The sequence below is a fragment of the Pristis pectinata genome, chromosome 10 (genome assembly GCF_009764475.1).
Source record: "Pristis pectinata isolate sPriPec2 chromosome 10, sPriPec2.1.pri, whole genome shotgun sequence".
Taxonomy (NCBI): Eukaryota; Metazoa; Chordata; class Chondrichthyes; order Rhinopristiformes; family Pristidae; genus Pristis; species Pristis pectinata.
In genome coordinates, this window is record NC_067414.1 from 54,551,097 (window position 1) to 54,577,136 (window position 26,040).

The following is a 26,040-nucleotide window of genomic DNA, read 5'->3' on the forward strand; positions in this document are numbered from 1 at the left end:
ATGCACTTATGAAACATTCAAAGGATATTAAATGTACAAATAAATGTAAATTCTTTATGCAATTATTATTGTTAAAATGTAAAATGAGTTCACCTTTATTTAACAGAAACAGCTTAAATATTGGCTTGGATGAGAATCTTGATTTTTTGAATCTCCCTTTAGCTAATAACACTTATCTCAATGGCTTGGGAAACTGCTTTTCAAACTGATCAAAAACTGGACATGTAAATTAAATATCCCTAAAATATTAGGGGGCTATAGTGTTTTTTTTTGCTTATTTACTACTATCTGTGATTTATGAACCTGTTCAATTGATTGAATGTTTTGCTTCCCTTTTCGAGACTATAATTTCATATTTTACTGAAAACATATCACTTAACTGCATGCAATATGAAGAAAGTCATGAATAATTTGATCTTTTAACTCATTAGGACCATGGGTCAATAAAATAGAAATATTTAATGTGGGACCAGACAAATGATTCCTGCTGATTGGGAAATCAAGAACATGGTACAATATTCAATGGAAGATGTAAAAGAGGTTATGAGTAATGCAAGTTAACTGTGAGGAAATGAAACTTGCCTTCAGAATTAGTAATTGAGGTAAGGATTGTTCCAGCTTTCAAGATTGGACTGAATAAATGAATGAAGAAGATAGGTTGAATTAGAAACAGGGTGATCCCAAGTGGTAGATGGAGGGTAAATGGTGATATGGAATAATGAGTTTGAAAAGCCTCTTTCAATTTGCTTGTGGATAGTCTTGAATAATTTCCGTGTCAGCCATGAACTAGTTTCCTCTGGGTTGGAAGCTTTTGGGTTTAGACTTGAGCATGAATTTTTGACTTACGCACCAGAGGCGATGATGCACTGTTGGACGTGTCATATTTTGGCTACAAAGTTAAAACTGTCTGCTCCCAACAGTGACCATGAAAGATTCCCTGGCATTTATTTTAAAGAGCATGGAAATTATCCCCACTGTCTGGTCAACGTTGATCAGTTAATCGACATCACTAATAGAAACTTGTTTGTGGGATATCACTGCATTCTAACTGACCATGGTGTTTCCTGCATTATACCTGTGATTACATTTGAGATTATCAGACTGGATGTATAGCAGTTCAGGACATCCAGAGGTCATCATGAAAGTTGCCATGTTAATGCAAGCCTTTCTTCGGATAAATTATAGTAATAGCTAAGTATATCAAACATGAAGAATATAGGAATGACAACTTGTCAAATTGAATTAGGATGAAGCAAAATCACTGTTGCGAACCAACAACAAAAGAAACTCTCCGAGTCATGTATGTGTTTAAAACTACTTTATTAATAACTATTTATGATAATAAGAAAAATAAAAGTAAAAATGTTAGAATGTTAGAAGTAAAAATGTTAAATCTTAAACATTAACCCCAGAAACTAAACTCGTAGTGTGTGCATGGCAAATTCCCAAACTCCAAGTCCAGGAATGGTTCTTAAAGTTCAGTTCAACAAGCCATAAGGTGAAACGTGATCAAAGGCTTCTTCAACAACCACCGTTGACTGAAGACAAAACGTAGATGCAGAGAGAAAATAGAGAGTAATTATGAAATCCAAATGTTCCACGATGGAACCCAAACGACACTTCAGTGTTTACTCAGCAGTGACCACTCCACCGCATCTTCTTCACCCTGAAAGGCTCTCGAATCGTGGCCGTCCACACAAATACCTGTTTCCCTCTGCAGGTTAACGACAAAGTGGACTCCGCCGGATTACTCCAAAAATCCATACATGGATTGTAGTGACAGGCGCAGTTATTGTTTCTCATCCATCGATAGAGAAACTAGCAGGCTGGTGTCTCTCTCTCTCTCTATTCTCTCTCTCTCTCCTCTGACTGACTCCGACTGACTGCTTCAAAAACATCATTACGTCCTTTATCTTCTGTTGTCGTAACCACGCCAACACACACACACACATACCACTATGCTCTATCTTAGAGGGACATTCACCAATAGTAACCCCAGTTCGTAACAATCACATACAAATTTGTTTTCAGAGAGTCCTAAAGTTCAATACAAGGTATCAGCTAATAGATCAGCATTTCTTGAAATAAAAGTCCAGCACATTGCATGCTGCATGGGTTCACACGTGTTATTTATTTTAGTGCCTGTTAGGAATTGTGACATGTTAGTTAATGTACTGGGATATTTCAAAATATTGTATTAATGAAAATGATCAGTGTTTGTTAAGTCTTGCAGTTGTCTTCTTTTGCAATTCATTGACTTTCCTGTGATAGCTGGCTTGAATGCACTATTATGCAGTTAATTTTGGCCATGTTCCTTATCTGTGCAGGATTCTGAGTCTTGAGCCTGTCATTTCTCATATTTAGTGCAGTTACACTTTCCCCTCGCTCCCCTTTTCCCTCGTGTAATAGAAAATTCTCCTCTGTATTCTTTATGAATACTCTGTTTTATTTGCACTGTAACTGTCTATCCTGAAATACTGGGAACACATCCAGATTTAAAACCAGTGTGTGCTTTAAAAGAAACTTTAAATTAACAGTGTCCTTTGTCAGTGGCCTTTCTGAGTATAATTAACCCTTTCCAAACTGCAGTACCAAATTACATATAAAAGCAATTATAAACTAGATATTCTCATCATACATCATGAAACTGTGCTTTCAATGTCTTTTTCTCGTTGTTCGCCATTATTCCCTCGCCTTTACTATTCACACTCATTTCCTCTCCTCCTCCTCCAAACAACTCTTTCCTTTCCTCCTCCTCCCTCCCCTTTCATTCCTGTCCTCACTTATTTGCTTTACCTACCATTCCCTTCTCCCCACAGTCCTTCCACCACCCCCCTGCCGTCCTGTTCCCATTGCTTTCATTCTCCCTCTCCACTGTCCTTCCCCCTTTGTTTCTTATCACTCCTTTGCTCTCTTACCCCCATGTCCCCTTTGTTTAAAGACCATTGATATGGTGTGGCATTGTCTCTGTATTTTCTGCTCTGTTCTTGCAGCTCTTTTCCTATAGTCATCTTTCGGTTGTTCATGGGAATATTGTGATTTGCTTTGTAGTTCTCAGTACTTTGCGGAATGATGAGGAAAGGTTGCCCCTATATGCAGAGCACAAATGAAGTAAATATTCAAACTGCATTTGTCTTATGAAGTACCTCTATTTATTTCCCTCCAAGACTTCTGATGAAAAATATAAGCCCACATGTTTGCTGGAGTGATACTGATCTGAAAAGTACTCACCATTTTCTCTGATGAAAGTCTAACTTTGGAAAATTGACATCTCTGCACTTCAGATACTCTTTCATGCATATGAACAATTCTGGAACATGCAAAACACTGATACTGTGTATAGTACTGACCAAGTGAGACTTGCACTTACTCTCATATTTCAAGAACAGATTATTTTATACAATTTTGGCCCTTTGTGCTAAATCATTCATCTGACATGTTCCTTAATGTGTTGTAAACAATGTGTTTCTTTTAGCTGAGCAGAGATTGTTGCCATTTTATTTCTGTGTTCTTGCCTGTTGATTCGTTCCTTAGATATTTTTAAGTTTTAGATGTGGTTTAGCTGATAATTTAGGTCATCCAATTCTTTTGTTATTAGTTGTCATTATTGCTTTCTCTGAAGCATTTTTATTTGGATTGGTTCTAGTTCTATTGTTCTACGCTGGCCTTCTGCAATATAATTATGTCATGTTCTTTTGAGCCACTGCCTTTGTTTACTTTCTCCTGATCTACAGTTTCTGAGCATGTTCTCCCGCTTTCAGTCTCCGTCTTCAAATCATTGCTCACTTTCTCTTTTATTTGACTATTTCCCATTATTGTTTCAGACTTATGTGTTGCTCTGTTCTTCATTCTGCTAGCCACATCCCAATTCAAATCAACCTTGTTCTTGAATTAAATATCTTTATATTTAAAAAGTACTGAATTGTAAATCTCTCTACTGCATGTACTGTTACCAAATATCTGGTCGTAAGTATTTATAGGAGAATCCAAGATGAATTGCAATCCTGATCTTTCGGCTAGCTAGTTTGCATTCTCCCATAAGAGAATCCAAGATGAATGCCAATCCTGATCTTTGGGCTAGCTAGTTTGCATTCTCTCACAAGAGTGAACGTTCAAATTCGTCAGGTTATTTATCCATGAGGAGGTTTTAAAAAAAATTGAAACATCTACCATGCAAGAAAATAGCATTTTTAAATTAACTTTTAACATGGAAATACCTTTCCTGACATCTAAATAGAAATAGTTTTCATTAATAAAAATAGCTGTCTTAAAAATTAAAACCTTATATAAATTAATGTTTTGAAATGATAGTATTGAATAGATTAACTTTTTAAAGCAAGAGACACCTGTTTTTACTCAAGAGAAGAATAAGTAGGCAATGAAGCCTATCATTAAAATGCAAAAAATGGTTTATAGATGCTACGAGCTTTGATACTTAAAGAAGAAATAGACTATTTATTTCAAGCTCTAGATTTTCGATGTGGATTGTAAAGTTCTGGAGCTCTGTTGAAAAGTTGTATGCATCGGGCTTGTTAATTTAAATGTGACAGACCCTATCTTCAAACAAGAGAATCCATGGAAAAGTTTAATGCAAACAGCATGGTATAAACATACTACATGAGAACATTACAACCAGAAGCAGTTTTTAAAAATGTTATGGTTCATTGATCAGATCTTTTGCACGGTATATCCGCGAGAAAGGAAAGATGTTCTGCTCCTATGACTTTTAGAAACAGTTACTTATGTTGTTGATTTTTTTCACTATTGTATAGAATAGATTAAAATGCTAAGATGCTGTGAAATATTTCTTTTAAACTATATTTTGATCACTTATGAGTGATTATTTTGTATCCTACAATGTTTTATTCACAAACTTATGCATGAGAAAAGCCAGCCCAGGAGTTGAATTAAGATTTTTTTCAGGTGAGGCACTGAGGAATATTTTCAATACATGTCAGATTAAATTTCATAAAACCTAAAGCTGCTAAGTAGGCCCATTGTGCCCATGCCAGTAAATTGTTCATAAAATTGTCATACTTTCAGGTATGTTAACATTTTAAAAATAATTTAAGGCTAGAAGTTTGGTTTTGGTTGCTAGCACTAACTTCCATGGAACCAAATTGGGAGGGAGTACAATGGGCAACTGATATTAAAGCAATTGTTTAGTGCTAGTGATCATGCACAAATTTCTACCTGTCAGACTTATTTATCTTGCAATGCAGAGCAAAATAATTTATGTTTTCCTTTCACAATGTTCAATTTCAGTTATTAATGGTGATGTGGTCAGATTATCTTTCCCAAGAACATTTTTTATGTTTGTTTCTTCCACACAATATATCATTTCTGTTTGTTTCTTTTAGTTGCACCAGGCTGCTGAAATTTCACAGGTCAGAGGAGCTCGAGTCATAGCAGCAGAAGATATTTTGTTTTTAATGCGGAAAGACAAGGTATGTTAACTGTTTTAACTGATCAATTCCTTCAAACCAGGTCACACATAGAAGCAGATTAGCAGTAATATTTTGAAATTTTTTTTATGCTTGATTTCGATCATTTAGGGATGATGAGTGTGTATCCTACTGTGTTCTGTTCACAAACTTATGCATGAGTGATGTTATTTAGTTCATCCTTCCAACAAGGATACATGTTCCTCATCATCACAGCCAACTGCCCCCTGGGTGAGTAGTGCTGACCTTATCCAAGTTTGAATCCTGTTCGTTGTGTTAATCACGTGTGAAAAGCATACTTACTTCCTTTCTTTCACAATAGCTTATTAGGTAAAATCATTGCCCAAAGAACCTTGAACTATGTAGGCACTGGACTCTTATTACTGTAAACACACAAGGCATCTAACAATCCCTCCCTGCCCCGCTGCTGTGCAATGACCCCTTGTGTGAGTATTGCAGAACAGGATTGTGGTTGGCTGGCTAAACAAGTAGTCTCCTGAATGTTGCTGTTTAGTCACATGCAGATTATCTTGGGGGGGGGGGGGGAAGGGAAGGTGAGTCAGAAGGCTTACCAATAGCTTTCGTTGGCACCATCAAAAATGAAGAAGCTACATACAAAATAAAAATATTTAAACCTATTTCTTTGGTGAATGTGTTGTGACAGCTTTTGCAAAAAGAATTTTTTTTTAAGGTTTTTTTGTGTGAACTAAAATCTTTTGATTTGAAACCAAGTCACCCTTGGCAACCATTAAAGAAATACAAATCTTTACATGTTCAGAACTGAGTGGTTTTGAATTGGAATCCCTCTGTTCTAATCTAATGTGTTTCCAATTCAACTACAAAAATATTTAAAGGCGAGGGTAAGTGTGGGCAGAGCATTTTATCTTTGAAATATTTCCCAGTGTCTCAATGGATAAAAGCATTGTCCGTATTGTGTTTACTACCTTAAGGAAAAAAAGTCTTCAAATTCTTTGCACAGGCACATCTGAGACCTTGCATTTAGAGTCTTCTCTTCTGCCAGATGTCTTCTTATATTATTACTGATGGGCATAGTGGCAGCTTAATGTGTCTTAGAGCAGCTGTGTTCTTTTCTGTGAGGATTGTGACTTCAAAAGAGTCTGGAACCCCATCCAGAACTGCGCAGTTCAGGGAAAACAACTGACCAGATGGGATGAAGGAGTAAAAGAATCATCAAGAAGAGATGATAGAAATCTAATGTTTGCAACATGCTTCTAACAAGCTGTAAGAGTTTGGTCTAAAGGGAAGATCCCAATGGGTGGATCACCTGATCCAGATACAGGCAGTTGCTGCCAAAACTGCTTGTATCTTACTCCATTACTGGTCAGAAAATGGGCAGGCTGCCAGGCTCTCTGCAATTGCTCAACCATTGATCTTCCGATTACCTGCTTGCCAGTGAAGTTCCTCCTTTGATGATCCCGCACCAAAAAGTTGGAAGACAGTGCTCCCAATGCTTACGTTCACAGGCAACAAGTCTTTCAGTGATACAGAATCAACCAAGTATCTTTGGCGCACCTGGGCTTCTGAAGGAACAAGAGGACTTAGACTGAGTGAGACCCCAGGAAGAAATGGGGGTCTATGGCTCAGTCTAGGACTCATTCCTATATTCCTACTGTTGCAGATGATGTCACTGGAATGACATTTTTGTTGCGTGCCTTACTCTGTAAATTATTTACAACATTTTCTCAGCACTATGCAACGTGCCCTTCTAAACAGATGGCCAGACAACTCAGTAAATTGTAGTGAATCAGGAGTGAGAAGTAACAGATTTGGCTTAGCGTAATGGTTTAATTTGTATTATTTTCTTCTGTCTATTCAGAAGGATCTGCCTATCTCCAATTTGATGCCTCTGCACAACACAGTAGTTCACCACATATCATGGGAGTTTGGAATTTGGGAACCTCAGCTGTAAACATTAGCAAAATTTAGATGTTGTTGAATTGGAAAGCATTGAAGCAATTCATTCTGCATAGTTTATTTTATCTCATTGGCACAAAAAACATAGATAGGAATTTAAATTTAGCTCAGCATTTGGTTAATCTAAAAGTACTAATGCCAGGTGATCATCCCAAACATAAACTGAAAATGGAGTGTTCATTTTAATTTTGCAGCAGTTAGTGACAAAATTTTTAAAAATCACAATATTACACAATATTAAATGCATCTGAAGAAAAACAATAAAAGTAAAATAGGGATTAAAGGTTTATTCAATTTAAATTCATAAATTGCATTGATTCCTCATAATTAGGTTTGAGGACACATTTTTGTCAGCTATTTTGGCTTATTTCATATTATTTTAGCCTTCAGTTTCCAAGATGCCAATTCATTAAAATATACTCTGATCAACCCTGACAAATTTTCATTCACTCACATCTTTGCCAGGGAATTCATAAAACGGGCACTTGGGCATTGAGGTTTTCAAGCTGACGTGTTCAGCATACCCAGAAGCCAATCACTTGACTTCTCCTGTGTACTGATAATGGCAAGTGGTGCACATTCCATGAGCTCAGCCTGTCAAAGTTACTCAGAACTTGGGCTGATCAATAATCAGCTAGCAGAGCATTTCACAACTGCAGTTGCACCCTGAGTGGGACTTAGCCATTCTGGACAACCCAGTCCAATATTGGTAAATTGGAACCTTTTTGTCACTTAATACAACATTCCACATTATAGTACATTGTGTATGAGAAATTGTTGGAAATACTCAGTAGGTCAGGCAGCATATTTGGATAGGGAAGCAAAGTTAACATTTCAGATTGATGATATGGAAAGGTTGTAAATAAGTCTCAAGTTGCAGAGAAAGGTGAGGGAAGCAAGAGAACAAAAACAAAGCTCTGAGATAGGGTGGGGACCAGAAGAGATGCCAGATGAGGGGTGGTGGGGGTGAAAGCCAGTTAATAACAAAAGATCTGTCTGAGGAAGTGAAATGCTGAAAGGGGAGCGGAGGTTATGATGTGACTTGTGGCATCAAGTTGATGTCCAAAAGGACTATTCTGTCTGAAACAACCCTGCAGTCTTGGCACTGTCCTATCTCCATCAACACTCACTCTCCTCGCAGCACCAATCACAGAGATGTATATCCATCATTTTATCTCCTCACCTTCTGCATTCCAAGTGAAGCAGTAATTTATTTGTACTACTTCCAAATTATTGTACTGTATTCAGAGCTCATAATGTGGACTCTGCCTTGGTGAAACTGCACACAGTTTGGGTGACTGCTTTGGCAGAATACCTCTGTTCCAGTTGCACATTTGCAGAAAGATTGGAACATGAAAAGAGATCATTCAGCCCCTCGTCCATGACTATTTTGTGCAAGAGCAATTAATTTCTCCCCCTGCCTTCCAGATCCTAACCATCCCTGCATAAAATCAAATGTTTCCTTGAGTCATTTCTATTTCTTCTATCATTTAGCTTCATTCAATATCCTTTGGTTCTTTCCCCTTCCGCCAGTTGGGACAATTTCTCTCTACCTTGATCCTGCTCCAGTCTCAACTTCCTCACATTTTTCCTGTCACTTCAGTTCTCTATCCCATTTCCACTAAGACCTTTCTGAACCAACAAAACTCAATATAAACTCAAGAAACACCACCTTATCTTCTGACTTGGCACATTGTAATTTTCAGGAATCAACAATGAGTTTAGATAATCAAAGTAATTCCAGTTTTGTATCCAACATTTAGTTGTTTTCTCTCTACTGTTCTAGTAATTTCAAACTTCATTTGTCGTCTCCTATTTCCATCTTCCCCAACCAACCATGGTTTCTCCACATAACACAGAAGTCATGAGGTTGCTTTCACCTGTTTGAAGTATTTTACGAAAATATTTTCTGGCATTGAAAGCCTCATGGAATGCAGTGGTGGAGTTCAAAGTTGTGACATTTCTCAATTCTAGTGCTGCAGAATCTATGCAGACAACCTATATCCAATTAGACCTGGAGCAGGAACAACACTGACATTCATTTGAGTGGAAAAGAATGGACAAATGCAAATTTTAGTTAAATTACATTATAATTGTTTCAGTTAATTTTATTGATTGTCAATGTTTTTAAGAGAATTTTTGATATTTAAAATAATTTTTATAATATGAATACTTTAATAGTTTGGAAATATGTTTGAATGCTTCTGAATGTCAGAAACATTCGAAGTGTTTTGACAGCCGGTGAAACCAGATGCTTGCCTTAACCAGCTGTCAAAGTTTTTTTTCCCCTGAATTTTTGTAGACAAAGCTTTTTCTGGGGTCGCACATAATGGTGTTAAATAGAAGGACCTGCAGTGAGGTAGTCCTGGGAGTGAAAGTTGATGCCGAGGGGTCCTCACAAGGTAAGTGTGAGGTTTTCTCATATGTCAGCAGCAAGAATGGGCTGCTCAGCACAAAATGCAAGATCCAGGCCATTAACTGCGACTTACACAGAGAATGTGGGAAATTAGAGTTAACAGGCAGATGCTTAAAGTAACACTTTATTGTGAAGAAACTCTCTTATTCACATTTATTTCTCTTTATTTGCAGAGAAAATTACGACGGTTGCTAAGGTATATGAGTTTCCGGGATTTTAAATCCAAAATCATTAAGGGTGTTGAAGATGAAGATATTATTGAAGCAGGTATTTAAAAAATAGATGGTCATATGTGGATTAAATAAATAATATGCATTTTTCATTTCAACTTTTTGAAGGTGCTAGAATTTGTGTCCATATAAAACTGTTGACCAATTTCGATAAACTACTGCAGACACGTGCAGAAACTTAATTGAAGAGCCAAGCCCTAAGTATATGCTGCAAAGCCGGCAGGTCAGCTCTGACCTACCAGCTTTGCGTAGATAACTGAGTGGAAGTTTGGGACTCCCGAGTGCAGGTTGAAGTTCAGCTGAGTGCTGATCCCAGGACACTACCTGGCACAGAATTCTGCAGACTTCTCAGCTCTTAGCCTGAGGAAATCTGCCCACTGAGCCTGAACAAGGTTAGACAATAGGAAGAAATAGCTATCCACAGAAGGCAAATAGGTGTTTTTATTGGATTTAATTCAGTTAATTTAAATGGTTTAATTGTACTTATAAACGTGTCTCAATCTTTAAATAATATTTTTGCTCTTTAATTAATGGATGGGTGTTTTGGAGTGTCTGTGAATGTTAAAGACATTGAGAAACATTAAATCCCAATGACATCTGTGATAACCAGTGAATGTTGGGTCTTGGCCTCACCAGCTGTTAAAGCCATTCTTGGAGAGCAACTGGCTACATATCTGGAGAGATCCTGCACTAAACTGGGCCTCGTTAATCAGCTCAGAGCCTGTATTCCAATGGAGTATAATGCCCAGGACGGTACTAGAAAATAAGCATGGTTGGGGCAGAAACTGGTGAGTTTAGGTGGTTCACTGGTCAGTTGAAGGAACTACTCTCATGCATCCACCATGGAGAAAAGAGAAGAAAGTAAATTTACTAGGAGATTCCATCCAAAGGTAGACATCACCATAGTTCTTTTAAATACAAGGGTGTGGATATTTATCTAATTCATCGTGCATCATTTGTTTCAGATTTGCACAAAGTTAGATTTATGTGCCTGATATTAACATAAGGTAATCATAACCAGAATTGAAAATATACATTTCAGTTTTGAACCATAGGAATTTACAAAGGAGTCATTGTCCGTTATACCACACGCATGGGTTTATGGGTCTCATGTGCGCTGTTGGAATTATTTTTCAGTGATACTGTGAGTGCTTCAACTTCCCTCCTTCAACCGCACTCCTTTATTTACCCATTTGTAGATAGTTAATTCTACTGGACTGCCCTAAAGTCCCCTGTTCCTGGCAGCTGCATTGAGTTTTCATTAGTGGTCGCCTTCTCATTATCCCAGTGCTCCTTCTCCATTGTGGCTTTCCTTTCATTCTCATTGCTCTCCACTTTGCTTTCTCTTTTCTCTAATGTGAATGACGAAGTGTGAAAAACCACGGTCTAATGAAACAGGCTTTTACTGGAATAAGTCAGCACTGCTATCTGATTGCTAGCCAACACTTTTTACAGCATTGTCAGATACCTTGAAGCAAAATTACAGGATAATGAAACGTATTTATTATTTAATGTCAAATTCAAAGGAATGAATGGAATAAACAAAGTATGTTGAATTAGGAGAAAATATTTTAATAATGAAGTAGAAATATTGTAACTGGAAATCAACTGAACACTAGAAATTCCAGTGAATTGCAAAGTTGAAATGATGAGAAAGAAAATGAAGTAGAACATGTTTCTACTCCTTCTGCAATGCATCGAGTGGAGTGAATCCTTTTACCTTTCACCTCTCCTACACAAGCATTCTGATGTTGCTATTGTGGGCTTGGTTGCAATATCTGGAGTTCTCCTAAATATTTTGCTGCATATACCACCCATCTGGCTAGCAGGAGTGCCTGGTGGAAGCAAGCTTATTTCCTGAACCTGGGCCATGCACAGGCAAATATAATGCAGCATTCAAACAACAATCAAGCTTGGGGCATTGAAGAAGCCTTGGGACCAAGTTTTTCAGTATTTCTAATTTTTGTTATCTTTCACACATTGAAGCAGGAGATGCACTTCAATAGTTCTTCACTAGCTACAGAGTGCTTTGGAAATTAGAGTCATAGTCAATCAGCGTGAAAGCAGGCCTTTTGGCCTACCAGTTTTGTGTTGGCCATCAAGTACCATCTCTGCTAATCCCATTTTCCAGCATTTGACCCATAGGTTTCTATACCATAGCATTTCAAGTGCTCATCCAAATATTTTTTTAAACATTTTGAGTTTACCTGTCTCCATCATCCATTCAGGCAGTCCATTCCAGGTCTCAACCACCCTTTGGACAAAAAAAATTCTTCCTCAAATCCTATCTAAATCTTATACCCCTTATCTTAAACTTGTATGTTCTCTTGTGATATACCTCTATGCTACAGACTTATCCACAAGTAACATCTTCCACTCCACTTTTGCTAGATTCTGTCTTATCATATGGAAATCAGCATTCCCCCAATTAATGACCTTAATCTCCATTCTGTTCTTAGCCTTCTCCATGACAACTGTAAAACCTAGAGTTATAGTCACTATCTTCAAACTGTTCTCCATTGACACTCCCTCCACTTGCCCAGGTGCATTCCCAAAGGTTAGGTTCAGAAATTTTAAGCTAAATAGTTCAGTTCATTTTGCATATATTGCATATTTGGATTAGTAAACTGGAAGAGGTGAGCTTAAGGATCCTCTACCTCTGTGCAGCATGTCAACAATCAACCACACTGTACTCATACAGAATTCCTCCTCTGTTGTTCAGCTGCTTGGGACTGCTTTGTATTGTTCTGTTTTCATATGTTTGTATTCATCAGCTGTTTCTCCAGTAATGGGTACACTTCCCATTCCATATAGTTACTTGCAGATCTCCCCCTGCTGCCACCCAAGATGTAAAACTTGCCTCAAAGCTAGTTATTTGCTACTGCCTGTCCTGGCCCTGAATTTCTGCTGGCTCCTCTCCCATGATAATCGCAGGTGGGGTTTTCAATCAGCCACTTTCTACTGTTGAATAAGAGTCTAGGCATTTGCTTTGTCTCCATCCCCCACCCTAGCCCATAAAGGAATTTAGTGTTTTCATCTAACTGCTCTACATGGAAGTTTATTCCAATATTAATTGCTGTCTTTGTGAAGAATTTCCTTGAATCAACCTAAAAATACACCTCTCTGATTTGAGAACTAATCTGTGTCCCTTAATTCTATTCTTTGCTTCAACTTAAATTTGATATATTATTTGAGGTTAATTTTCTTGATGGCTGCAGTTATCTCCACTACCTCTCAAGTGCTCAATTTCCATACTGAAGGTGCAAATTTATCCCTAATTTTTCATAAGTAATGTCTCTGATACTAGATATATATAGATAGATATAGATATATATATAGACAGCACTTCATTGTGGCTTTTGCACTATTCAAGTTGTGGTCCAGACAGTAAACCATGTAGTTTGACCATTACTTCCTCTGACTGATAGTCTAGTGTACAGTTCAGCATCCTTTTCACTTTGTTGCTGCTAGGCATTGGTTAGACATGTTTAACATAGAGTCTTACATACTCCTAAGTCCTTTTCAGCCTCATCCTTGGCTATTTCAATACCTATCATGCAGTGCACATATTGCCTATAATTTTCTTCTGGTGTGTGATATTTTCTATTTGTCAGCCTTAAATTTCATCTCCAATTTTTCTGCTCCCTACATATTTTGCCTATCTTGACTTCTAACTTCTTCTTTCTTTTTCAATCTTCTTATTAATTTCAAATTAATACAGATTTAATACATATAACATCGGTGATTATACACGTGATACAAAGAGATCGGGAGGACAATCATGACGTATATAATCATAAAGAATAAAAAATACATTTTAGGCCCCACGGTCTCTTAGTAAGAGAATATATTACAAAAAAAAATCAAGAAGGGAAAGAAAAAGATTTATTGTATAAAAAAAAGAACCCCCAAATCAAAAAAAAATTATAAGTAATAAATCAAAACAAACTAAAAACAGATTTCAAAAGAAAAAAAACTGGACTGATATTTCTTGATGAACAATGAGCATTATTATCTCGTCAACTCCGCTCCTCTAAGCTCAAAGATTATTAAAAAGGGATCTATATCATATGAAAATATTGAATGAATGGTCTCCAAACTTCCTCAAATCTAAGCGAAGAATCAACAGTGCCACTCCTAATTTTTTCTAAGTTTAAACATGATATAGTTTGAGAAAACCATTGAAAAGTAGTGGGAGGTATTGGATCCTTCCACTTAAACAAAATGGATCGCTTGGCCATTAATGTAACAAAGGCAATCATACGACAAGCAGCAGCAGATAAGTGGCCAGCTTCCATCATTGGTAGCCCAAAAATTGCAGTGATTGGGTGAGGTTGTAAATCAATATTCAATACAGTTGAAATAATGTTAAAAATGTCTTTCCAATATTTTTCCAAAAGAGGGCAGGACCAAAACATATGTGTCAGGGAAGCCACCTTTGACTTACATCTGTCACATATAGGATTTATATGGTGATAAAAACGGGCTAGCTTATCCTTAGACATATGAGTCCTGTGAACCACCTTAAATTGTATCAAAGAGTGTCTGGCACACACTGAAGATGTATTAACTAAATGAAGAATTTTCTTCCATGTCTCTGTGGGTAAAAGTATCTGGAGTTCTCTTTCCCATTCATTCTTAATTTTATCAAGTGCCTCTGGACGTATTTTCATAATCGGATCATAAATTATTGCTATCAAGCCCTTCTGATAGGGATTAAAACCTAAAATTTTTTCTGTAATTTCAATTTTATATGGAGTCAGAAAAGAAGGCATAGTAACTTTTAAATTTTTTAAAGTGACTTCTAATTTCTGAGCTGCCTCTTCTGATTGCAATGCCCCATTTGCTTTGGTATGTACTCCAAAGTTTTCCACTCAACCTGGGTTCAGAAATGTAATGCTATCTACAATAAAAATAATTATCGTCTCATTTTTCTTGGTTCGGATGTCAGATGAATGGATCTGTAGATCCTTGTTTTTGCCAAACTTGTTGAAAGGGGTCACATTGTTAATCTATTTACCATGTTCCATGACCTTCTTGTGTCCAGTGGATCCTTGAAAATGATTCCTGAAGCTTTGCAAATATCTTGCCCTGTCTTTTTCAGTACTCTAGGATTTAAACAAGATCTGTTTGTTCCTGTGTATTTGTTAACCAAACGAGGATGCCTGCCTTGTTTATACTGAAGTCATTGGTTCATCTTAGTTTGGAGAAGTTTGGTACATCTTAATTTGCAAAAGGCATATTCATTTATTTTCTTTCCTGAACAGTTGGAAGCAACAGTTCAAATTTGTTACTGTTTTGTTCTTATTCTTAGACTCAAGTTGCGTGTATCTTTTCTTTTGCACTCCGACTTGCTATTTGCTCTTGCAATAGTGAATTTGTTGTTTCTTTTTACTGTTGTGTTTTACCTCAGCCACAGAGCTGCCCACCACATCTTCTGACTTTATCTTTTTATGGAACAGTTTGGAAATTCTGTGTATTCATCCTAGTGAACTCTTGTTCCCTACAGGATTTGTTTCACACTTTTAATTTATTTTGGCTAAGAATGTTTGGTAATACATTTACAATGCATGCCCCGCAATATGCCCTTAAAATCATTCTGTTGAGGTGCTGAAATATCTCTAACTTACTTGTCTAAGTATTCCATCTAGTGCACTGTGTGATTTCTGAACCGTCTGTATTTTGGTTCTTTTTCTCACAATTGAAATGGTGAACTATTGCTCTTGGATAATCTCGATTCCTAATCTCTCTCTCTCTTGCTCTGCCTTCTGCCAATATTTTGTCGGTTCCCTATCCCACTGAGAGTCATTGCCTCCTCTTTCTACCTGAGACACCAGATATCTGGGTTCTTCTCTCACTGCGATTGGGAATTAGAGCAGTGATGATTAGGAATGAGAAAGGAAAATTTGTGATTGAACAGAGTTGGAAGCAGCAACTGTCTTTGGTGCTGTTTTGGAGTTTGGAGAGCACTTGTTCATCCCAGCTCCATATTTAGTTGAGTAATTTACGTTTTTAGTGGTGGCCTTCAGCAATCTCTTCAGTGACTGCCATTAAATCATGTGTTTGCCATATTTTGCTCAGCACAGCTGCTCAGCATCAGTTGTGTTTGGAACAGGTCAGTTTTGCAACAAGGGATCTCTAATTGGTAGTACTCTCTTTATCTTCATTTGGAAGGGGCTGAACAATTTTTGGAGGTGCATGCAAAAGATATTTCTTTTCTTGCCGTCATTGGAAGCAGCAAACATGCTGCCAATTGGAGTTTTGGTGTGTTTTGTCTTTGAAAATTGCCCTTATCAGCACAGATTTTATATGTCAATACTTCTTAAAAACATAAAAATAGTTCCCTTAGCTTAAAAAGATTTGTTTCTGAAATATCATGCATGTAGATGAATATTAGCTTTTCTCTCCATGTACTCCAATCTGGGAGTGCCCTACACCACTACTGTATATTGAAAGTGTTAAAAAAAATCTTCCTCTCACTGGGCCTTCAATCCATCATCTTGAGTATAAAATATAATCAAAATACAATTTATTTTAAACTTCAGCAAGAATTGGTTTTCAGTGCTGCTGAAAGATACACGTAGTGCTAGATGGTTGTATTGCTTTAAATTCTTTCTTCTCCCTTTGGTAATTGAACATTTTGCTGTGCCATGGTATATCTTTACTGACCTTTGTTTTAAAAGATGGGTGGGAACTCATTAAAAATATATTCTTGATTTACAGAAGTCTGTGTAGCAGGTGAAAGTAAGTCCTAGGCTCATCTGTGCTGCAGATGTTCAGGAATTTACATTAGTAATTTTTCTTCCTTCCTTTTATTCGCCCACACATAGACAAATCCAGCAGCAGTATAAACAAGCGCCAGAAACTTTACCAAGAATTCCTCAGTTCCATTGACCAAACAGGGGAGCTGCTGGGCTTGCTTGAGGAGGATGATGCTGATGAAGTCAAACAGGAGCGGCTGGAGGTGGGTGGAGCACAGGGATTCAGTCTGCTCACATTGATAAATTCTGATGTTTTGAAAATGTACCAACATCTGTTTTTCTGACATTTTATCTGAGTAGAATGATTGCATTACGAATTGAAGTAAGCACATGTTTTCCCTGGCATCTTGCTTCCATGCTGCATTTTTTAAAAGCCGTGAAATAATATTTTACTGTGAGTTTTCTAGTGGGTTTGCACCTTAATAAAAGCTTTCTGAAGTTGAAGCCATGTTCACAGGAGAAATTGTTTCCTTGACATCTAAGGGTCAAACTGCTGGATGACCCCAGGATGCTGGGAAAATAAATATTCAAATATGTTTCTTGCATATGTAAGTCTTTGAAAGAATGAGTTTCCTGGCTTAGCTACTGGTCATTATTTTAAAATTTGTTGATTAGCTGTGAAAGGACTTCTTTCAATAGCTATACCCTTCAATAAGGTTCATGTCTGAAGATGTGTTGTGGGAATATTGGGAGCTATGGCTGCAATAATATTAGTTTATTCAGTTAGCTGGAATCAAAAGCTCCTCTGTAATGTGCTTGGATTCTGATATGCTTTGGGTTTATAAATTATGCTGGCATATTGTTCGTTCTTATACTGTAGGCTGCATCAGACAATTCAGCTCTTATTATCCATGTGCACAATTATCTTATTACATTCATGTGGATTTTTGTATTGGGATGAGAGTGTAATGTCAGAATGGACTAGGAGACATGTAGCTGTCAAACAGATCAAAGATCTGCCTGGTTGGATGTATTTAACTCTTCCTGATTTATAACAAATCCTTAAAAACCTATCACACACAAATCTGTCCTTCAGCCCAACATGCTAATGAGTATCTTCTGCTCTTTGAAAGCTTCTCTTCAGTTCTATTTTCTACCATTGATGAAGAGTTGACCAAAAATTGACTCAGAAGGGTATCATCTCTGAATTTCCAGTTGGAAGTCATGATAATGGCTTGGAAATTTAATTGGTGGAGAAAACTTCTCAGAAAACCCTTGTCATTTTATTGTTGCTGAATGATTATTATCCACACATCATGAGCAAGAATCAGAGACACAAGAGATTCTGCAGATGCTGGAATCTGGAGCAACACACAAAATGCTGGAGGAACTCAGGTCAGGCAGCATCTATGGAGGGAAATAAACAGTCAACGTTTTGGGTCGAGACCCTTCATCGGGACACCTGATAGGCTGTTTACTTCCCTTCATAGATGCTGCCTAACCTGCCGAATTCCTCCAGCATTTTGCATATTATGTGAGAGAATCCATGTACTTAAGAAGTGTCAATCATATCACTTTTTTCTGTGATGTGCAAGGAAACTCACTCAGCTTCTGACCTCATTATAGCCTTGGTCCAAAAATGGACAAAAGAGCTGCAAAAAGGTGAAGGGAGAGTAACTGCCCTTGACAATCAAGGTAGCATTTGATTGAGCCTAAGACCTCAAGGAGCCCTGGCTGAACTGGAGTCAATGGGAATCAGGGAAACCTTCTGCAGGTTGGAATCAAACCCAGCAGAAAGGAAGATGGTTATGGTGGTTGGAAGTGAATCATCTCAGCTACAGGGCATGTCTGCAGGTATTTCTCAGGGTAGTATTCTAGGCCCAACCATCTTCAGCTGCTCCATCAGTGACCTTCCTTCAATCATAAGGTCAGAAGTAGGGATGTTCGCTAATGATTGTACAATGTTCAACAGCGTTCATGACTCCTCAGATAAGGAAATAATCCACACCCAAATGCAGCAATACTTGAACAATATCCAGGCCTAGGCTGGAGATAGCAGGTAACATTCACACCATAGTGCCAGGCAATGGCGATACCCAGCAAGAGAATATCCAGCTATCATCCCCTGACAATCAGTGCCATTATGTCACTGAATCCCTCATTGTCAATATCCTAGAGGTTACCTTGACCAGAAACCGAACTGGACTAGCCATATACACGAGGTGGCTACAAGAGCAGGTCAGAGGCTAGGAATCCTGTGGCAAATAACTCGCCTCCTAACTCCCCAAAGCCTGAGTGAGTGCAGCCTCAACAACACTCAAGAAGCTCAACACCATACAGGACATAGCTGCCCGCTTGATAGGCACCCCATCCACAACCATTCACTCACTCTACCACTGACACACAATGGCAGCAGTTTGTACCATCTACAGGATGCACTGCAGCAACTCACCAAGATTCTTTAGACAGCACCTTCCAAACCCACGATCTCTACCAGCTAGAAGTTCAAGGGCAGCAAAAGCATAGGAACACCATCAGCTGGAAGTTGCCTTCCAAGCCACACACCATACTGACTTGGAAATATATCGCCATTCCTTTACCAACTCTGGGTCAAAGTCATGGAACTCCCTCCCTAACAGCATTGTGGACATACCCACACCTCAAGGACTGTAGTGGTTCAAGAAGGCAGCTCACTACCACCTTCTCGAGGGCAATTAGGGATAGGCAATTAAATGCTGGCTCAGTCTGCAAAGCCCACATCCCTCAAATGAATAAAGAAAAGTTTTGTGAACCAACTTGGATTTATTCATTTTATTCTTGCACTTCTTAAAGGATTAGTGAGCACCAAATCCAAACACTCATTAACACACTTGCCTCTCCTTTGCAAGAAAATGTAATACAGCAAACTGGTAGAAGACCCTACCATGCCAACAGGCTGGCTGTTTGAAGGAACAGGTGCTGCAAACTTGGGCTTGGCTGCCATAATGCCAGCAACAAGCAGAGGATCAGAGATAATTGGAGATGACGGAATGATCACTTCTGATTCTGCTCCCCATACATAACAATCACTTGTGGCATATAAATATGCCCCTTTCATCTGTCCCTTCCCATGACCATGCGTGTGCCTTTCCTATTTCAAACAACCAAGGAATACCAGCTGTCCAGGTCACAACTGATGACCCTGTAGAATCAGAGGGATTACCAGGTCACTGCAACACACATACTCATCCATCAGTCCCGATAATAGCAATTGTATACTGCAGAGGGGGAGTAGTTAGAGGTGATTCTGTGCATGGCATTCACCTGGCAGGACTGAAATGCTAAAGAGAAGATTAAGTTCATGAGCCAGATTCTCAGAAGATGAAGTCATGTACCAGTTCTGCTCCAGGCTCAAATGAGGAGTACAATGAGATAACCTGGAGAGGAAGGCTGGATAAGGAGACCTGTGGAAGTGCATAGAGAATGAAAGAGGGACAGCGCAGAAACGGATCCTTCGGCCCATTGAGTCTGCGCCAACCATCAGCCACCCATTTACACTAATCCTACATTAATTAATCCAATTTTTTATTCCCTCCACATTCTCATCAGCTCCCCCACATTGTACACACTCACTTATAAACCAGGGGCAATTTACAGTGGCCAATTAACCTACATACCCATATGTCTTTAGGATCTGCAATCTGTGTAACTACTACCTTGGCTATAAGAAGAGGAGCGCTGCATTGAGCAGTAAGGCGGCCAAAGGAATTTGGAAAATTTGCACTACGGGAATGTATAAGGGTGATCTTACAGTATATGTTCTCTTAGTGTTTGGTCTTGACTGGATATAATTTTATTTTGCTTGATTTTCGTTTTAATGATTAGGGTAGAGAGCAGCAGTTTACCTACACAATGAATAATCTGTCCTGTCCTGTGCCCAGCACATAGATACAATCATAAGGAAAGTGCACCAGAGGTTGAGGAGATTCAGATTGTCACCGAACACTCTTAACAAACTTCTGTAGGTGTACTGTTCAAAGTATCCTGACTGGTTGCATCATGGTCTGGTACGGCAGTTCAAATGCACAGGAACATAAAAGCTGCAGAGAGTAGTGGACTTTGTCCAATACATCACAGGCACATCGCACCCCACCATTAGTAGTATCTACAGGAGGTGCTGCCTCAAGAAGGCAAAATCTATCATTAAGGTCCCCTAACATCCAGGCCATGCCATCTACTCGCAGCTACCATTGGGCAGCAGGTACAGAAGCCTGAAGTTCCACACCACCAGGTTCAAACACAACTACTTCCCTTCAACCATTTGGTTCTTGAACCAACTGGCAAAACCCTCATCACTACAGTTTAGCAACACTATGACCACTTTGATCACTTTGCACTAAAATGCATTTTTCCTAATTGTGTTCTTTCTCGTAAAAATTGTGTATAATTTATATTTTTGTTGTGAATGCTGCTTACATGATGCTATATGTCTGTGATGTTGCTACAAGTAAGTTTTTCATTGCACCTGTGCATACATGTGCACTTATGCATATGACAATAAACTCGACTTTGATCCAGAGCCCTGAATTAACAATTTAGAGACCCAAATTCAAATCCCATGGTGGATTTTAAATCCAGTTAATAATGTGAACTTAATAAAATAATCATTAGCAATGATGACTGGAAGACTGCTGGATTGTCATAAACCCATCTGGTTTACTGAAGTCCTTTGGGAGGAAATTTATCATCTTTACCCAGTCCAGCCTAAATGGGATTGGAGACCCACCGATGTGGTTGACTCTTAAATGCCCACTGCATTGGCCTAGTAAGCCAAGTGTACCATGACTGCAACATTGGAACAGAACCAGGCACTGAATTCAGATGTGAAAAGTTGTTCAGTAAACTTTGTAAGGTCCTTTCCCAAAATATCTGTGGGCAGGCATCTCCATTGGGAGAACTGCCCCTCAGCATTGTCACACAACTGCTTGACATAGTTGTACTCACAGATTCATACCTGGGTTCATCCCATCCTATTAACAGGACAGAAGCAACAGAGGGAATGCCACGGTGTTAAGATTTAAAGGGCAAGAAAACCTTCACCTGATTACCACCTACCATCATGGTCACCTGATGAATAATGCTCCTCCATGTTCAACAATGTTTGGAAGAAATGCTGATAGTTGCAGAGGCACAGAAATCAGTCTGGTGGGAACCAGCATAAGGGGATAAATCAACTCCATCTTGTCCTCCCCATCCTACTTGTGGCAGATGCATCTGTCCATGTCAACATCGGTGGAAATGACCACATAGTCCATCATGTAATGTGCCACTACAATCATGCTAAGTCGAATAGATTCAAAACAGATCTAGCAGTTCTAAGCAGGGCACCCATGGGGTACAATGTAGTATTACCAGCAGCAGAAATATACACTTCCATAATCTGTAACCTCATGGCCCAGTGTATCCTTCATTCTGTTGTTATTACCAAATTATTAGATATCAATCCTGGTATAATGAGGAGTGCAGAAGGGCATCTTCCATATTGGTATTGTAAAGCCAATTCCTGTATGTATGCCTCTGCATATCCTCATATATGATATACCTGCATCCACCACTCTAAGCACTAATTCCACCAGGATTACAGTGGGTGGAGTGTGTACCATCTATAAAATGCACAGCATTTACTCAGCTACGCTACGCCAACAGTATCTCCCAAATCTCCAGCTTCAACCAAGAAGAACAGGTGGGAAAAACCCCTCCTGCAAGTTCCCTTCCAAGTTGCACACCATCCTGACTTGGAAGTATATTGTTGTTCCTTTATCATTGCTGGTCTAAATCCTGAATCGCCCTATCCAATAGCATTGTGGTAGTATCCGCATCAGAGGACTGCAATTGCCAGTAATGCCCAGAACTTGAAAAATAAATGAACAAAATAAAGGTGAAACTGAGATCTGTAACAGGAGTTTGGCAATGCAGAGATTTTATCACTATGGAAAATGTGTTTTTCCATCACTGACATGATGGAAAATTCACATTGAGGAAATATGTATTATTCAGGAAAGTTAAAGGGTGAAACTGATATCTTTCACTAGAATGACATTTAACCCTTTCTTGGGAGAAAAATCAACTATTTTTGTACTGGATTATTAGAATGGATATAGAGTTTGACAAAAATTCAGTCACTTTTACAAAAGTAATTGTTAAAATTATTTAATTGCCATTTTATAAAGTAATATTACAAATAAGCACATTTTTAAGATAAGGGCAAAAAGGACGATATTTCTTAAACGTTTATCTTTCCTGCATATTCACATAGTGTGGATTTAGTTCATTCACGAGTAAGAATGTGACTGTAAAGATCCCTAAGTAGGCAGTTTTGTTTGAATATTGTGAAATAAATTATTTGGATAATTTAATCTGGTGATGTCCCAGAAGACTGGAGAATAGCTAATGTTGTTTCATTGTTTAAGAAGGGTAATAGGGACAAACAAGGAAATTGTAAGCCAGTGGCCCTTACATCAGTGGTAGGAGATTATGGAAGAAGATTCTTAGGGATAGGATTTACTTTTATTTGTAAAAACATGGACGTTAGAGAAAGTCGGCATAGCTTTGTGCGGGGGAGGTCCTGCCTCACAAGTTTTTTGACGTAGTTAAATATGATTAACAATGGTAGGGTAGTGATGCTGTCTACCTGGACTTTAGTAAAGCATTTGACATGGTCCCTCATGGTCGGCTGGTCCAGAAGATTAAGACACATGGGATCCACAGTGCGATGATAAGTTGAATACAAAATTGGCTTCGTCATAGAAGACAAGGGTAGAGGTGGAGGGGGTATTTCTCTGACTGGAGGTCTGTGACCAGTGGTATTCTGCAAGGATCAGTGCTGGGTCTTTATTTTTTGTGATATATATATATAAGTGAATTGAATGAAAATGAAAATGTAGGTGGTCTGATGGTAAATTTGCAGACAACACCAAAATTGGTGGATAGTGAGGAAGGTTGTCCAAGGACACAGCAGGATATATAGATCAGTTGGAAATCAGAGGAGAAATGGCAAATGGAGTTTATCGATCAAGGTATTGAGTATAACAATTGGCAAGTTACATTCCAGCTGCCTAAAACTTTAGTTGGGAGCATTGGACATTTGGAGTATTGTGTGCAGTTCTGGTCGCTACATTTCAGGAAGGATGTGGTGGCTTTCAGAAGGGTGCAGGAGAGATTCACCAGGATGTTACCTGGATTGGAGAGTATTAGCTATAAGGAGAGGTTAGACAAACTTAGATTGTTTTTTCTGGAGTGTCAAAGGCTGAGGGGTGACCTGATAGAAGTATATTAAATTATGAGAGGTATGGATAGGGTAGATAGAGTCTTTTTCCGAGGATGGAAATGTCAAATAGTAGAAGGCATAGGCTTAAGGTGAGAGGGGAAAAGTTTATAGGAGATGTGGGAGGCAAGTTTTTTTTTACACAGAGAGAGGTGGGTACCTGGAACGCACTGCCAGAAGAGGTGGTAGAAGCAGATACAATAGCAACATTTAAGAGATTTAGACAGGCACATGAACAGCAGGGAATGGAGGGATATAGACCATGTGCAGGTAGATGGGATGAGTTAGACTGGCATTGTGGTCAGTGCAGGCATATTGGGCCAAAGGTTATGTTCCTGTACTGTACTGTTCTATGTTCTATGTTTCGGTTACAGCAATAATTATGCAGTTTCAATATAATGCTGCAATTTATTTTGTATCCCAGAGAGCTGAGCGCCAAACTCGAATGATGGATTCATCTCAGTATGCAGAGTACTGTGAGAGCCGCCAGCTGAGCTTTGGTGAGTACATTCTGATCTTGGTAAACGGACTTGGAGATTAGTATATTCCAAATACTGCCCTACTCACTCTTTTTATGTGATATATAAAGAACTGCTACAGTTCATGACTTCCTCACATCAGATAGAGTGCATATATATTTGTTAGATGTGAAATTGATGTGATTGAGGATAGGTTTTATGTTAAGCCTTACCTGTCCACCATGTAATCTACTTCCATCGCCTTTAGGATTCTCCTCAAGGATTATCCTTAGCATTATCTGTAATTAAGAATTTGGTGATCCCTCTGATTTGACATCCATTTATCAAAATTGAGTTATTTTTCTGCACTAAGTACATTTAAAGGATGTTGTTCATTGTGTTGTATTTTGTGGTTGAATGAAATGGAGTAAGAGATTAGTTAGTTACAACTAGGTAGGAGGTTCATCAATTTTACATATACACTGGGCAGAGGGTAAAATGCAGGTTGTTGCATTGCAAGTAGAGAGGGCATTTGGAGTATTCGATCTCCACTCTCTTCATCAAGAGTATCATGCTCTATTTCTCTCTCATTCTAGCTTAATATTTGCCTGTGCCCAAAATGTTATTTTTCCCTAAAATGTTTAGACATTGTCTTATGTATGTGTTACCTTCATGCCATATATACATTAAATAATTGGATACATTTAAATGATACAAAAGCGAAGGTAATGTCTGATAGTATTTCATCTTGTTTTAATGATAACATTTGCAATATTAGTCTGGAATTTGCAGTGTAAAATAATGGCTGAGATTATAAGTGTTAAACTGGGAGAGATCTGATGGCAGCTTCTGGAATATTTGCATATGAATTAAGCACTGCAAGTTTCTGTCAGTAACATTTGGCTCCTCCATAAGGGGTACTATTTTAGCTGCCTTTTCTATAATCGGTAAAAACTTCAGTATTTATGAACCATTCTTGTTTGAAAAATCCTTGAAAATGTTGCACTTTGTTACATGAGGCTCAAGTTTTCTAATGGTATACTAAGCTATAATTACTGCGTAATGACTTCTTCAATCCTATATCAATTTATATGTATCAATTGGCATTTTGCCTGGTAAATATTTCAAAATTACATACCTGTTTAAAGTGACTTTTTAAGAGTTTATAGTGTTACATTCTGCATAATATTTTTAAAAAATTAGTTAAAAATTGCACTTTTTTACTTTTGGACTACTGTTTGTAAGAATTCTTCAGTGTGATTAGCTGCTGAATGATATTACTGTTGCTGGATATCAGGGATCCTTTTCAAGTGATGTTTAACAGCATGTAGTATGGGAAAGGTGAAATCCACACCACAGAGGAACCTTTCTTTGAGGTTAAGGACACAATTGCTATGCTGCTGATTGCAAAGTCCTGGGATAGTACATAATGATAAAAAAAAATTACAGGAACTTTTAAGTACATCATGAATGTTAAATGAATGTAGTTTGTATCTACAAAGCCTAACAGCATCAACAGTCAAGAAGTCAGATCATTGTAATTCTGCTCCAGA

The 26,040-nt window shown here is 38.2% G+C and overlaps 1 protein-coding gene across 8 annotated transcripts in view; it reads left to right on the forward strand.

The window, feature by feature from the left end:
* Nucleotides 1-26,040, forward strand: part of supt3h (SPT3 homolog, SAGA and STAGA complex component) — a 320,780-nt gene that overhangs the window by 221,634 nt on the left and 73,106 nt on the right. For all 8 annotated transcript variants that reach the window (XM_052024365.1, XM_052024364.1, XM_052024362.1 and 5 more), the window contains 4 exons: nt 5,361-5,447; nt 9,969-10,062; nt 16,856-16,989; nt 24,454-24,529. In XM_052024365.1, coding sequence (XP_051880325.1) covers nt 5,361-5,447; nt 9,969-10,062; nt 16,856-16,989; nt 24,454-24,529 — 391 coding nt within the window. The remainder of the gene's footprint in view (nt 1-5,360; nt 5,448-9,968; nt 10,063-16,855; nt 16,990-24,453; nt 24,530-26,040) is intronic.